Raw genomic sequence first — 14,760 nt, 5'->3', positions numbered from 1 at the left:
ATAGGTATGTTACCTATCACCTATCGTACCTATGTACATATCGTACCTATGTGATTTCGCGATTATGTTCCAAGTAGCAGAATATTGGAAGAGGAGTATCTGACATGGTCATTGGTCAAAGCGGACACGGAAAGTAAGTAAGTAAGTACCAATGTAGACACCAAAACCAAAAAGTCTCGGTAAACGAACCTATGAAACATCGATGAAAAATAAGACACACGTACAAACATGGCAGAAATGAAGAGCTGACTATGAAACGGTACAGATGTACAAAACTGTGTCAGACGACTAGCAAACACTATCGTAATGTACCCAGAACCAGAGCGTTTCTACAAAACAATGACATTACAATGTCCTCTATTGAAAACAATAAAATACTGAATTAAAAATCATGACGAACCGAAAATAATGTTCCATGCAAAGAAACTTCCAAGAGACAAATCGGGAAAGAAGAAGACGAAGAAAAACCTGACAAACTCAGTGGTGCAAATCATTCAGCGTGACCGACGTGCTTCTGTTTTGTAATAGATTGAAAATGAGTCGAGATTGGAAATTGGATTAAGTCGGGAAATACACGGAGAAATCTCTTCCAAGGTACAATGGAACTTCGAGGATAGAGTACAGGAAAACAAAATCTACTTGGTTTTCTCGGGACAGGTTTAAATGAAGAAAAATCTAATAAACATGTCCTATATTGGAATGGTAATATTGTAAATCGAACCGAAAATAATGTTCCATGCAAAGAAACTTCCAAGAGACAAATCGGGAAAGAAGAAGACGAAGAAAAACCTGACAAACTCAGTGATGCAAATCATTCAGCGTGACCGACGTGCTTCTGTTTTGTAATAGATTGAAAATGAGTCGAGATTCGAGATTGGAAATTGGATTAAGTCGGGAAATACACGGAGAAATCTCTTCCAAGTCTCTTCCAAGGTACAATGGAACTCCGAGGATAGAGTACAGGAAAACAAAATCTACTTGGTTTTCTCGGGACAGGTTAATGAAGAAAAATCTAATAAACATGTCCTATATTGGAATAGTAATATTGTAAACGGTAATTTCATCTGTTATTTGCATGAACATAACTGTTCGCTCTATGATCTAACATTACAATGGCACTACATAGCGCATGTACGTAAATCACAGACAGCAAATATGATAGTTTTCATCATTATGAGTTGATTATTCACCTTAATTTTATTAGCCCGTAACCTTACCTAACCTCCCATCAATCCTTTTTAAAATATCTTCAGGAAATCCTAATCTTCTGGACTCTTTTTAAATGGTGTGATTTTAAAGTTGACTTTTTTTAGCAGATACAACAGAACCTTCCTGCCTACTTTTCTCTCCGTGACCTTTATCTTAATATCGTCTCTGGTATACTGGTATACACCAACCCCATACAGCAAATGGTTGTATCCCATTGAAATTTCTGCTTCCTTAGAGAAAATCAACTCATATTCAGCCTGAGGTAATTATCCTATGCTGACCGATGATTAACCTATTCAATACAGAAATGAAAACACAGAGTTGAATTTTGAATTTTGTTTTATTTCCTATTTACTTCTTCACATCCTGTTTCTTGAGTTTCTTCTTGAATTTTGAAGTTTAGAATTTGAGAGCTCACAATTTTGAATCTTTATAGTGTCTCTAAATTTTGGAGGATTTCCTATAGAATTTTGATCTTTATACTGTCTCTAAATTTTGGAGGATTTATTCTAGAACAGGGGTTTCCAACTTCGATGTGTATGCGGGCCACATGCTACATTGGGAGGTACTTCGCGGGCCACATACTCGTATGTACATAGGGGAGATTGTAGGAACCTCTTTTGAATCTTCATAAGTACTGTTTCTAAATTTTGGAGGATTTCTTCTAGAATTTTGAATCTTCATACGAGTAAGTACTGTTACTAAATTTTGGAGGATTTCTTTTAGAATTTTGAATCTTCATAAGTTTAGTACTGTTTCTAAATTTTGGAGGATTTCTTTTAGAATTTTGAATCTGCAGTAGACATGGAGATAAAGTTGAGTGAAGAATTCAATGTAGTTATGCGTTCTACTGATCGGACCGAAATCGACCAATGTATACAGTATGAACAAATACTCCAGATAGCTAAAGTTGGCTATCGTGTCCTCCATCAGATTTCAATAGGAGAAATCAAAATTCTTCGAAGGCTGCAAACTTACCAGATAGCTAAAGTTGGCTATCGTGTCCTCCAGATTTCAATAGGAGAAATCAAAATTCTTCGAAGGCTGCAGACTTCATATGACCAAGTATTTTCCATGCGACTTCATAGGTCTATGGAGAAAAGATGGTGCAATACTATCTCACCAAACCGCAAAACGAACTAGTAACCGCAAAACCTTAATTTGACATCTCCAATGAAAAGAAGAGCCCTCAAAATCAAGTCCAAAATGGCCATAGAAAACTAAAGAGGCATGCAGTAGACATGGAGATAAAGTTGAGTGAAGAATTCAATGTAGTTATGCGTTCTACTGATCGGACCGAAATCGGGATGAACAAATACTCCAGATAGCTAAAGTTGGCTATCGTGTCCTCCAGATTTCAATAGGAGAAATCAAAATTCTTCGAAGGCTGCAGACTTAATATGACCAAGTATTTTCCATGCGACTTCATAGGTCTATGGAGAAAAGATGGTGCAATACTATCTCACAAAACCGCAAAACGAACTAGTAACCGCAAAACCTTAACTCGACATCTCCAATGAAAAGAAGAGCCCTCAAAATCAAGTCCAAAATGACCGTAGGTATGGGTACCTCATAAACTCATGAATGAGGAAAGATCGTGATGCGTAGTGATTATTCATATGACCAAGTATTTTCCATGCGACTTCATAGGTCTATGGAGAAAAGATGGTGCAATACTATCTCACAAAACCGCAAAACGAACCAGTAACCGCAAAACCTTAATTCGACATCTCCAATGAAAAGAACAGCCCTCAAAATCAAGTCCAAAATGGCCATAGATATGAGTACCTCATGAATGAGGAAAGATCGTGATGCGTAGTGATATTAGGAAAGGTTCCTCAGCTGGCGGTACGGTACAATCCATGGATGACACTTGCCGTGCAAAATAATGACACTAATGACAGCAACTATCGCGGGTCAAATAATGAAATAATATTGGATGATTACCTCTCTGTTTTGACTTCTTGCAGACAGCGATACTCTGTAGGTATGGTGAGTGAGATCTCTCATTGTCACAATTGGTCAGGTCCACTCCATAGGTGACATTCATCGGGTCAGAACAGCCTGGTACTCTATCTGACGAGCAGGTCCAACATCTGATGGCCCAACCTGAAACATAAAGTGGAATATTAGACATTCTGACGAAATCAACATCCCTGCGCCTGAGACATAACTGGATATTGACATTTACGCTGACAAAAGCAACATCATTCCTACGCCTGAGACATAGCTTGACGTCAACCCTAAACGACATTAGTTCATTGTGGGTTAGGATTAGGGCGGCCCTTTGGAGATCCTGAAGGTGCGGGGCCCTTTTCTGAGTGAATCCCACTAGTGGAATATTAGACATTCTGACGAAATCAACATCCCTGCGCCTGAGACATAACTGGATATTGACATTTACGCTGACAAAAGCAACATTCCTACGCCTGAAATATAGCTTGACGTTAACCCTAAAGGACATTAGTTCATTGTGGGTTAGGATTAGGGCGGGCCTTTGGAGATCCTGAAGGTGCGGCCCTTTTCTTAGTGAATCCCACAGTTCATTAAGCCACTCCTAGATACGGTGGAATATGGACGCTAGGCCAAGACTGATATTTAGGAAATAATCTGTAGTGTGCACCCGCTTAGATCATGAACAATGGGATAGTTAAAATCGATTTTCATTTTCTTATCAATTAAACTATGGAGATAGAGAGCATTACCAATTCCGTATACAATGCAACGGTTGTCAGCAGACATTTAAAATCGATTAGATCTGAAATCGATTTAAATTTTAATTCTATTGTTATCAAGTATCATCATTAGTGGTTTAATAAGCAGATCAGATATCCAGGTAAATGATATTGGAAAGCGAGAGTTGTATAATTATCAAATTAACTGAAGTGTTAATTTTACAGTAAAATTATCGACACATAACATCGCAGTCAGAAGACGCCTACGTTACATCTTCCTGGTAGGGTGGTAGGCAGAAGGCAATGCTCACCAAACGAAAAAGAAGCGTGTAATTCACATGGTTCCAAAGGATCGTTTTCACCGAGGGTTTTAATAGCTTAAGCCCGACACACACTTGACGGTCACCAGACAGACCTACCCCGTGCAGTCCAGGTATCACCGGCGCGGTGATCGAAACGTGTGTACCCGGCCTATTTAAAAGCAGGCGAACAAGGTAGTTAAGGATTTGGCATTTTGTCAATCGGTACCATGAGAAAATTCTCACGTACATCTTAAGTACCGTACCTATCCATTTTATATGCAGGGATAGGCGCTTTGTAAAGAAAATTCTGCGCAACAATATGGAATCTATTCATTTTATTGGCGCTTTGTTGTGAATTGCTGCGCAACTATGTTTGATTTATGCGCTCGTATCTAAACATTCTTGATTTCCCATCGCATCGGTTGTGTGAAAAACTGAAACTCAATTGATGCCTGACGGAGTAATACAATTTGAATTTCCAGGTATCAGGTAACATTGTGACTCTTGGTGTAGCCGTGTAAGAGGATGGATTGGAAGTCCATCCGCAGATTTTGTGCCGTCGCGACAGTCTAGTCGCGATGAAAAATCCGCATAGTTTGTATCGCGCGATTTGCGCGAGACAAATAAATAGTCGTGCCTAATTTCTTCTTCCGATGAAAAGTCAAGTCCGGATCAATGGAATGTCGCTTAGCAATGCCAGTGGAAAGTGTCGCGCGCTCTTCCTTTACATTATATGATGGGACTTAATTTTGTATCACTGTATTACATCGAGGACAGTGCTCTTAGTTCTTATAACTGAAGATTTTCTCTAACTTATCAAATTATAAAGGCAACTTCTTCTCTGTAATCACGATAGGAAAGTACACAGCTAAAAAAAATAATTGGTTGATGTATAACCTACTTTTTAAAATGAGTTACGACATCAGGACACCCTCGCCAGCGACAAGTCGCGTTCAATCCGCCCAGAATGAAGAAACAGGTCAACATCCGCCACCACTAACTAATGATTGAATTAAACAGGTCACGGTCTCGGCGACAATTGTCGCGCGATGTATTGCGCACGACAGAGGTGCGTTTGAGTAATCACTAATCAGAGAGGACGAGTTACCTTGTAATATTAGGTGCTAAGCCGTATCGCGTAAATAGAAAACAATTCCGACTGCATCTATCGATGATCTTCAGCGTTGTGCAAACCTTATCTTAGACAAATACCGGCTTTGTGTCAGCTCAAATACACTTAGCCATTAACCCGCCCTCCTACTTAGAAGTTCAAAGCTATAGAAGATAGCTCGATAGGAGTAGGGATATTAGGACCCTTTCAAACCTACAAAGTGTCCGATGTAAGATACTTCGAAGTTTTGTTGACATCTGTGTGACAATGACTGTGTCCTTACTAACTGACTGGATTTTCTCATTATCTTCTTCTTGAAAAGTAAAGGATAAAATTTTGTCAGCACTCGACCATTGACTCTCATTGAGAGGTAGGTACTGTAAAACTCTCTTTTTAGATAATTAGGCACATATTTAAACTTTCCTAAAAAACAAGTGTTGAAACCCTACAAGAATAAGAAACTACCATCCTCATATTATCTTAATTGATTAATTACTTCTGCTGTCTCGCAATGAATTGATCATAAGGATGATGGGGGCTCTCAGCCTTGGACTAATCTAATCATAGAGGACCAGGTTATCATAGGTAATCTAATTCATGACTCATCTATGTATGCCATGTGTCAGCATATCTTATTATAAACCATCAATTAGATAGCAGAATAGCGGATGATCCAAACCAAATATCGGTGAAGGTAACGCTAGGATTATTGTGAGAAAAATTAATAATTAAAAAAAAAAAATATGAAAAAAATAACAGTACCAATAGGGTTCCCAAACGTGATGTAGTAAATATGGGAGTCGAAATCGGTTGTAAAACTGATCGTGACTAGGTAATGAAAATATTAGCTACAATTTTATTGTTTTACTATTACTATCGTGCATTGGTATGCAAGAAGAATAAGAGGGTAAGAGCTAGAGACTTGAAATTTGGTATGTAGACAGACACACACAAATGTGACAAGGATGCAACACAAAACGTTTGGTTGAGATAGTTGCTGCGCTTGGCAGTATTTTATGGACAGATTTCGACCCAAATGTGACAAGGATGCGACACGAAACTTTTGGTTGAGATGGTTGCTGCGCTTGGCGGTATTTTGACCGCTTTTGGACAGATTTCGACCGTCTTTGACTCAAAACATTTGGTTGAGATGGTTGCTGCGCTTGGCGGTATTTTGACCGCTTTTGGACAGATTTCGACCGTTTTTTGGCGGCCAAAACGGTTAGAGATATTGTAAAAGTTAGGGTAAAAGAACACTCAAATAAGCATCATTCAATAGGATAAGGAAAGTCTCCTTTACTGTAGGCCAGACTCCGAAAATTAGGAGCAATAGACGGGGACTTAATACACCTAGTTTATTGTTGAGTTGGTATCAAGTTTACTGTAGGCCAGACTCCGAAAATTAGGAGCAATAGACGGGGACTTAATACACCTAGTTTATTGTTGAGTTGGTATCAAGCATGCATCTTGTTGGTAATAGTTCTAATAGTGCCCCATTAGTATTGTTCCAATGAGAGCACAATGTCATCAATCATATCCTATTCAATTGGAATGAGAGCATGCACCTTGTTAGTAATAGTTCTAGTAGTGCCCCATTAGTATTGTTCCAATGAGAGCACAATGTCATCAATCATATCCTATTCAATTAGAATGAGGTGAGAGAGAAGTCAGACAGGAGAGGTGACACATTCAAATATTGAAACAAACGTTGACCTCCAAGATATTGCTGATCACTAGGCAGATTTACTACGAAAAAAGTGCTCATATACCAGCTTACAGTTCAATAGGTATGTGTATGTCGTATGACATTCTAACCTCGCATTTGAAGACATTTACTAGAACTTGAAGTATTCAACACATCAAGGAAACAAAACCGCAAGACTCATAAATCTCATCATAATAAAAGATGCAATCAGTAATCAATCGCTCTTTGCATAATTTTCTGTTCAGTAAAACACTATCTGTGGATGTATTAAAATAAAATCTACCTATTGTTCATTGGATTGATTGGAGAAGGAAGGAGACTAAATACGAGTATGTCTGTCAAAAACGACAACCAATGTAGACACCAAAACCAAAAAGTCTCGGTAAACGAACCTATGAAATTGAAACAAACGTTGACCTCCAAGATATTGCTGATCACTAGGCAGATTTACTACGAAAAAAGTGCTCATATACCAGCTTACAGTTCAATAGGTATGTGTATGTCGTATGACATTCTAACCTCGCATTTGAAGACATTTACTAGAACTTGAAGTATTCAACACATCAAGGAAACAAAACCGCAAGACTCATAAATCTCATCATAATAAAAGATGCAATCAGTAATCAATCGCTCTTTGCATAATTTTCTGTTCAGTAAAACACTATCTGTGGATGTATTAAAATAAAAACTACCTCTTGTTCATTGGATTGATTGGAGAAGGAAGGAGACTAAATACGAGTATGTCTGTCAAAAACGACATAACCAATGTAGACACCAAAACCAAAAAGTCTCGGTAAACGAACCTATGAAACGAAGAATAAGAGGAACTAGATATTTGTTTGCTTAAATTACTTATTTATGAAGGTGGACTAATTATGGAGGAAAAAACACTTGAGTTGTAATCCAGAATAACGGCTTCTGTTGTATTAAATAATTGCTCCTATAAATATAAGATAGCTTTCATCATATGAGTTGATTATTCACCTTAATTTTATTAGCCCGTAACCTTACCTTACCTCCCATCAATCCTTTTTAAAATATCTTCAGGAAATTCTAATTTTCTGGACTCTTTTTAAATGGTGTGATTTTAAAGTTGACCTTTTTTTAGCAGATACAACAGAACCCTCCTGCCTACTTTTCTCTCCGTGACCTTTATCTTAATATCGTCTAATAAGCAATAATTCTCAATTCTAATAAGAGCAAAAAGACAACTAATAAACAATACTGAAATATATTTGTATTTTCTCAGTAAAAAAAAATAAAATAAATCCATTAAAACTAAAACTATTACTAGCTTTTTTTAAAAAATTAGGAATTAAATATTACAATAATCGAGAAGGCCAAAATAGATGGACGGAAGTACTGACAGAGAAACTTGAAGTTGATTTAAATTCTTAGAAGAATACTAAATAATTAATCGATTTGGGGAAAAATTGTATGCACCTTTATAAGATTGAAAAAAAATATTGTAGAAATTAGAGATGTCTAAAGCAAGAGAATTCAAGAGATCAGAAAAATAGTATTAATATAAACAAGGGGGTTCAAAAGAAATGCGTTATGTATTATTATTTCAATATGATGAAATATACTGATATTGGGACATGTAGTCTCATCAGTTCAACAGTTTTCAGATATAGTTAACAGTTACCGTAGAGGGAAAATGGAGTTTTTAAAAAACTAATAGAAACCAAAAATAAATAGAAATTTTTGTTTGGAACAGAAATTAATTCTGAGAATATAAACACTATCACAATGTTAGCAATAAGCATTTTGTTAAAAAATAAAGTGCCTTAAATAAAATAATGGATTGAGAAAATTGAAATGATTCTACAAATCTGCAGTCTACAAGTGAAAAGGCTACAAATATGAACATAAACAGCTTTTCATACGTTTGTGATTGCTGCTACATACTGAGGTTGAAGTCTCTTGATTGCCCTCCTATTTAGTTGATTTTCAGATAGAAACTCTCGTTACAATTTTCTCTCTCCTTTTGATACATACAATAAACTAAAATAATTATTTAAGCACAAATAATTAAAACATATAAGGTAATTAAGGAAAATATGTACAAGCTCAAACAGAAATCTACATGTATAATCCCTTATAAAACGAGAGAAGAGAATCGACGAGAAGAGTTGAAGAAGGGGAAAGCGTTGAAAAACGTCCTCCCCTACTGAAGTAGTTTCACAAGAAAAGGTACTTTGTAGAATAAGAAAAATAAAACATTGGTGCATGTACTGCATGTGGTAGTTCCACTAGATGTAATACTTGGACATCATCAGCAAAGCAGGTACACCGAAACCAAGCAGTGTACTGGTTATGCTATTGCCAGCATTACACCCATCCTTATCATTGCAAGTCTCGCAGAATTCGGTCTTAATGTAGCTTGGGTTGGAACTCTCACTGCAAGGACTGTCGCCTCTGTTGTCTGGAGGGGGCCAAGCACAGGACCTCACTGTGACCAGGTTACCATTCACTGAAAACGGGGAAAGAAAATGGGAATATGATTATTATTTTAAAAAAAAAGAGGTTTGGCAGAGGGAACTGTAACTGCTATGGTCTTATCGTCCCGAAATCGAAGAGAGAAGGAAGACGGGATTGGAGAAAGCCAGCCGTTCCGAGAACGAACATTATCCCATCAGGATAAAATCCGCCCCTGACGGGAATCGAACCCGCGGCCTAGCGCTTACAAGGCAGACGCACTACCAACTAAGCTAACTAGGCTGGCGGAATATGATTAAATCTTGAGTATCCTTGGGTCGGAAAAACATAGCAGAACAGTGGAGGATAAAGGAAAAAGATTGAACTAACACTAAGATCAATGCAGGGCTGTATCTAGGAGGAGGGGGCCCGGGCCACCCCTTCTCAAGCCTCATTTTTACTTTCCCGAATCCCACAGTTCATTAAGCCACTCCTAGATACGGTGGAATATGGACGCTAGGCCAAGACTGATATTTAGGAAATAATCTGTAGTGTGCACCCGCTTAGATCATGAACAATGGGATAGTTAAAATCGATTTTCATTTTCTTATCAATTAAACTATGGAGATAGAGAGCATTACCAATTCCGTATACAATGCAACGGTTGTCAGCAGACATTTAAAATCGATTAGATCTGAAATCGATTTAAATTTTAATTCTATTGTTATCAAGTATCATCATTAGTGGTTTAATAAGCAGATCAGATATCCAGGTAAATGATATTGGAAAGCGAGAGTTGTATAATTATCAAATTAACTGAAGTGTTAATTTTACAGTAAAATTATCGACACATAACATCGCAGTCAGAAGACGCCTACGTTACATCTTCCTGGTAGGGTGGTAGGCAGAAGGCAATGCTCACCAAACGAAAAAGAAGCGTGTAATTCACATGGATCGACACATAACATCGCAGTCAGAAGACGCCTACGTTACATCTTCCTGGTAGGGTGGTAGGCAGTAGGCAATGCTCACCAAACGAATAAGAAGCGTGTAAGCGTGTAATTCACATTTTTCCAAAGGATCGTTTTCACCGAGGGTTTTAATAGCTTAAGCCCGACACACACTTGACGGTCACCAGACAGACCTACCCCGTGCAGTCCAGGTATCACCGGCGCGGTGATCGAAACGTGTGTACCCGGCCTATTTAAAAGCAGGCGAACAAGGTAGTTAAGGATTTGGCATTTTGTCAATCGGTACCATGAGAAAATTCTCACGTACATCTTAAGTACCGTACCTATCCATTTTATATGCAGGGATAGGCGCTTTGTAAAGAAAATTCTGCGCAACAATATGGAATCTATTCATTTTATTGGCGCTTTGTTGTGAATTGCTGCGCAACTATGTTTGATTTATGCGCTCGTATCTAAACATTCTGAACACGAAGAAGACCTGAGCTATGACTATGACGGCCGGAACCTTGATTTCCCATCGCATCGGTTGTGTGAAAACTGAAACTCAATTGATGCCTGACGGAGTAAACAATTTGAATTTCCAGGTAACATTGTGACCTTGGTGTAGCGTGTAATGAGAGAGGAGTGGAAGCCTTGTGAAAATTTGTGCTAATCTATCGTCATGTAAACAATTCACATGCATTTTGTATGATTTTTTGCGTTGTGAAGTTTAGCCTAATTTTGTGGTCATGAAAACATTGTTAAGTGCCTCCTATTGGGACCCTTTCAAACCTGACAGACCTACCCCGTGCAGTCCAGGTATCACCGGCGCGGTGATCGAAACGTGTGTACCCGGCCTATTTAAAAGCAGGCGAATAAGGTAGTTAAGGATTTGGCATTTTGTCAATCGGTACCATGAGAAAATTCTCACGTACATCTTAAGTACCGTACCTATCCATTTTATATGCAGGGATAGGCACTTTGTAAAGAAAATTCTGCGCAACAATATGGAATCTATCCATTTTATTGGCGCTTTGTTGTGAATTGCTGCGCAACTATGTTTGATTTATGCGTTCGTATCTAAACATTCTAAACACGAAGAAGACCTGAGCTATGACGGCCGGAACCTTGATTTCCCATCGCATCGGTTGTGTGAAAACTGAAACTCAATTGATGCCTGACGGAGTAAACAATTTGAATTTCCAGGTAACATTGTGACCTTGGTGTAGCGTGTAATGAGAGAGGAGTGGAAGCCTTGTGAAAATTTGTGCTAATCTATCGTCATGTAAACAATTCACATGCATTTTGTATGATTTTTTGCGTTGTGAAGTTTAGCCTAATTTTGTGGTCATGAAAACATTTTTAAGTGCCTCCTATTAGGACCCTTTCAAACCTACAAAGTGTCCGATGTAAGATACTTCGAGGTTTTGTTGACATCTGTGTGACAATGACTGTGTCCTTACTAACTGACTGGATTTTCTCATTATCTTCTTCTTGAAAAGTAAAGGATAAAATTTTGTCAGCACTCGACCATTGACTCTCATTGAAAGGTACTGTAAAACTCTCTTTTTAAATAATTAGGCACATATTTAAGCTTAACCAAAAAAGAAGTGTTGAAACCCTTCAAGAATAAGAAACTACCATCCTCATATTATCTTAATTGATTAATTACTTCTGCTGTCTCGCAATGAATTGATCATAAAGATGATGGGGGCTCTCAGCCTTGGACTAATCTAATCTTGGGGGATTTCTTCTAGAATTTTGAATCTTCATACGAGTAAGTACTGTTACTAAATTTTGGAGGATTTCTTTTAGAATTTTGAATCTTCATAAGTACTGTTTCTAAATTTTGGAGGATTTCTTTTAGAATTTTGAATTTTCATAAGTAGTGTTTCTAAATTTTGGAGGATTTCTTTTAGAATTTTGAATCTTCGTAAGTACTGTTACTAAATTTTGGAGGATTTCATCTTCATACTGTCTCTGAATTTTGGAGGATTTCTGCAATTTTGAGGTTGTCTTCACACATTTGAGAAGTCCATACTTTCCGAATTTTGGAGGATTCCTTCAAGAATTAAGAATATTGAATCTTTATACTGTCTCTGAATTTTGGAGGATTTCTTCAAAAATTAAGAATTTTGAATCTTTATACTGTCTCTGAAGATTTCTTCAAGAATTTTGAATCTTTTTACTTTCTGCAATTTTGGAGGATTCCCTCGAGAATTTCAAATATTCATACTGTCTCTGAATTTTGGAGGATTTCTTTAATTTTGATACTGTTTCTGCATGCTTATTGCAAGTTTGCAGGATTTCTTCTAGAATTTTGAGTCTGCAATACTATTTTTGAATTTGGAGGATTTCTTCAAGAATTTTGAATCTGTATACTGTCTCTGAATTTTGAAGGAACAAGATAGGTGCGCCATGAGCCATGAGTCACTCAAGTAAGACGGATTGGCCAATTATACGAGTTGTAAATAAGAGTTGCAATCCTAATGTCCAGTATGACTCAGTGTGTCGTAAACTGGACTATGCAGGGAGAGGATTTCTCAATTTTGAGGTTGTCTTCACACATTTGAGAAGTCCATACTTTCCGAATTTTGGAGGATTCCTTCAAGAATTAAGAATTTTGAATCTTTTATACTGTCTCTGAAGATTTCTTCAAGAATTTTGAATCTTTTTACTTTCTGCAATTTTGAGGTTTTCTTCAGATTTTGAGACTTTGAGACTTCAAGAATTTTGAATCTCTTTACTTTCTGCAATTTTGGAGGATTCCTTCTAGAATTTCACTCTCTCTGAATTTTGGAGGATTTCTTCAAGAATTTTGATTTTTTTTTTTTTACTTTCTGCAATTTTGGAGGATTCCCTCTAGAATTTCAAATATTCATACTGTCTCTGAATTTTGGAGGATTTCTTTAATTTTGATACTGTTTCTGCATACTTATTGCAAGTTTGGAGGATTTCTTCTACAATTTTGAGTCTTCAAAACTATTTTTGAATTTGGAGGATTTCTTCAATAATTTTGAATCTTTATACTGTCTCTGAATTTTGAGGGATTTCTTATAGAATTTCAAATTTCCATATTTCTACAATTTTGTGGTTTTCTTCTAGAATTTTAAGTTCATACTTTATGAATTTAGGAGGATTTCTTCAAGAATTTTGAATTTTTTCACTTTCTGCAATTTTGAGGCTTTCTTTAGACTTTTGAGACGTTCATTCTTCCTGAATTTTGGAGGATTCCTTCTAGAATTTTGAATCTTCACAATATTACTGTTACAGAATTTAGAACTAGACTTTTGGACGATTTCTTCTAAAATGTTTAGGTTTTATTTTAGAGTTCTTAATTTGGATTGGCTTTTGGAACATCCGTTTTCTTCTGTACTTTTAAGTTGCAACTGTTTCTCAAGTGTTTGGATAGTGTTCCTTCGAAAATATCTATCTACTGTTTTTGTCTCCGCTCCTTTTTGATGATCTTCAGTGGTGATTGGTACAATCTTGTGATGCAGCGGTGTTTTGTGCATCCAAACTTTGCTTCAGACGTGTTCTTTGCTTCTTTTACTTTCAGTTTTGATTTTCTTTTAGGTGAGAACCATTAGTAGCCTCTTACGAAGGTGGAATGTTTTGGTTGTATTCTATTAACGTCCCCATAACACAGGGAACAAAAGCTGTTTAGCAGAAAATTTCCAATTCCTAGTGTATCGTAAAGTTGTGTGTCTTTTTCTTAACTTTAAATTTTTACTACGGTTTTAATTTTAGCATCTTGGCTGGATTTATTTTTATAGGCAAGATATAAGTCAATATTTTTTAAGCCAGAAAAATATGTAGGTAATTTAATATTGGCTCCATTTTGTGCGGAATTTTAGATGTTAGATCCCTTTTCTGTGACACTGTGTATTATCGTGACACCTTATGTGAACCTTCTTAGTCAATAGGTACCTACCTTCAGCTATGTATGTTTATTCAGTATGCCTACCTGTTCTTCATTGGTGTAATTCAATCACCTACATAGGTGCATTGCAAAAGATGATCTTCAATGGTGATTGGTACAATCTTGTGATGCAGCGGTGTTTTGTGCATCCAAACTTTGCTTCAGACGTGTTCTTTGCTTCTGTTACTTTCAGTTTTGATTTTCTTTTAGGTGAGAACCATTAGTAGCCTCTTACAAAGGTGGAATGCCTTGGTGGTATTCTATTAACGTCTCCATAACACAGGGAACAAAAGCTGTTTAGCAGAAAATTTCCAATTCCTAGTGATCTTCAGTGGTGATTGGTACAATCTTGTGATGCAGCGGTGTTTTGTGCATCCAAACTTTGCTTCAGACGTGTTCTTTGCTTCTTTTAGTTTCAGTTTTGATTTTCTTTTAGGTGAGAACCATTAGCAGCCCCTTACGAAG

The 14,760-nt window shown here is 37.0% G+C and overlaps 1 protein-coding gene across 1 annotated transcript; it reads right to left on the bottom strand.

Annotated features, from left to right (window-relative positions):
• Nucleotides 1–8,649: 8,649 nt before the first annotated feature.
• LOC113470205 lies at nt 8,650–9,497 on the bottom strand (the record flags this gene model as incomplete). Its single annotated transcript, XM_026828462.1, has 1 exon — nt 8,650–9,497. A coding segment is annotated over one exon (240 nt), but the record flags the coding sequence as incomplete, so codon positions are not given.
• Between the last annotated feature and the right edge of the window lie 5,263 nt (nt 9,498–14,760).

The sequence above is a fragment of the Diaphorina citri genome, unplaced genomic scaffold (assembly GCF_000475195.1).
Source record: "Diaphorina citri unplaced genomic scaffold, Diaci psyllid genome assembly version 1.1 scaffold1440, whole genome shotgun sequence".
In the NCBI taxonomy this organism is placed as follows: Eukaryota; Metazoa; Arthropoda; class Insecta; order Hemiptera; family Psyllidae; genus Diaphorina; species Diaphorina citri.
The sequence above is the reverse complement of the archived record's forward strand: the minus strand, read 5'-3'. Positions and strand labels throughout refer to the sequence as shown.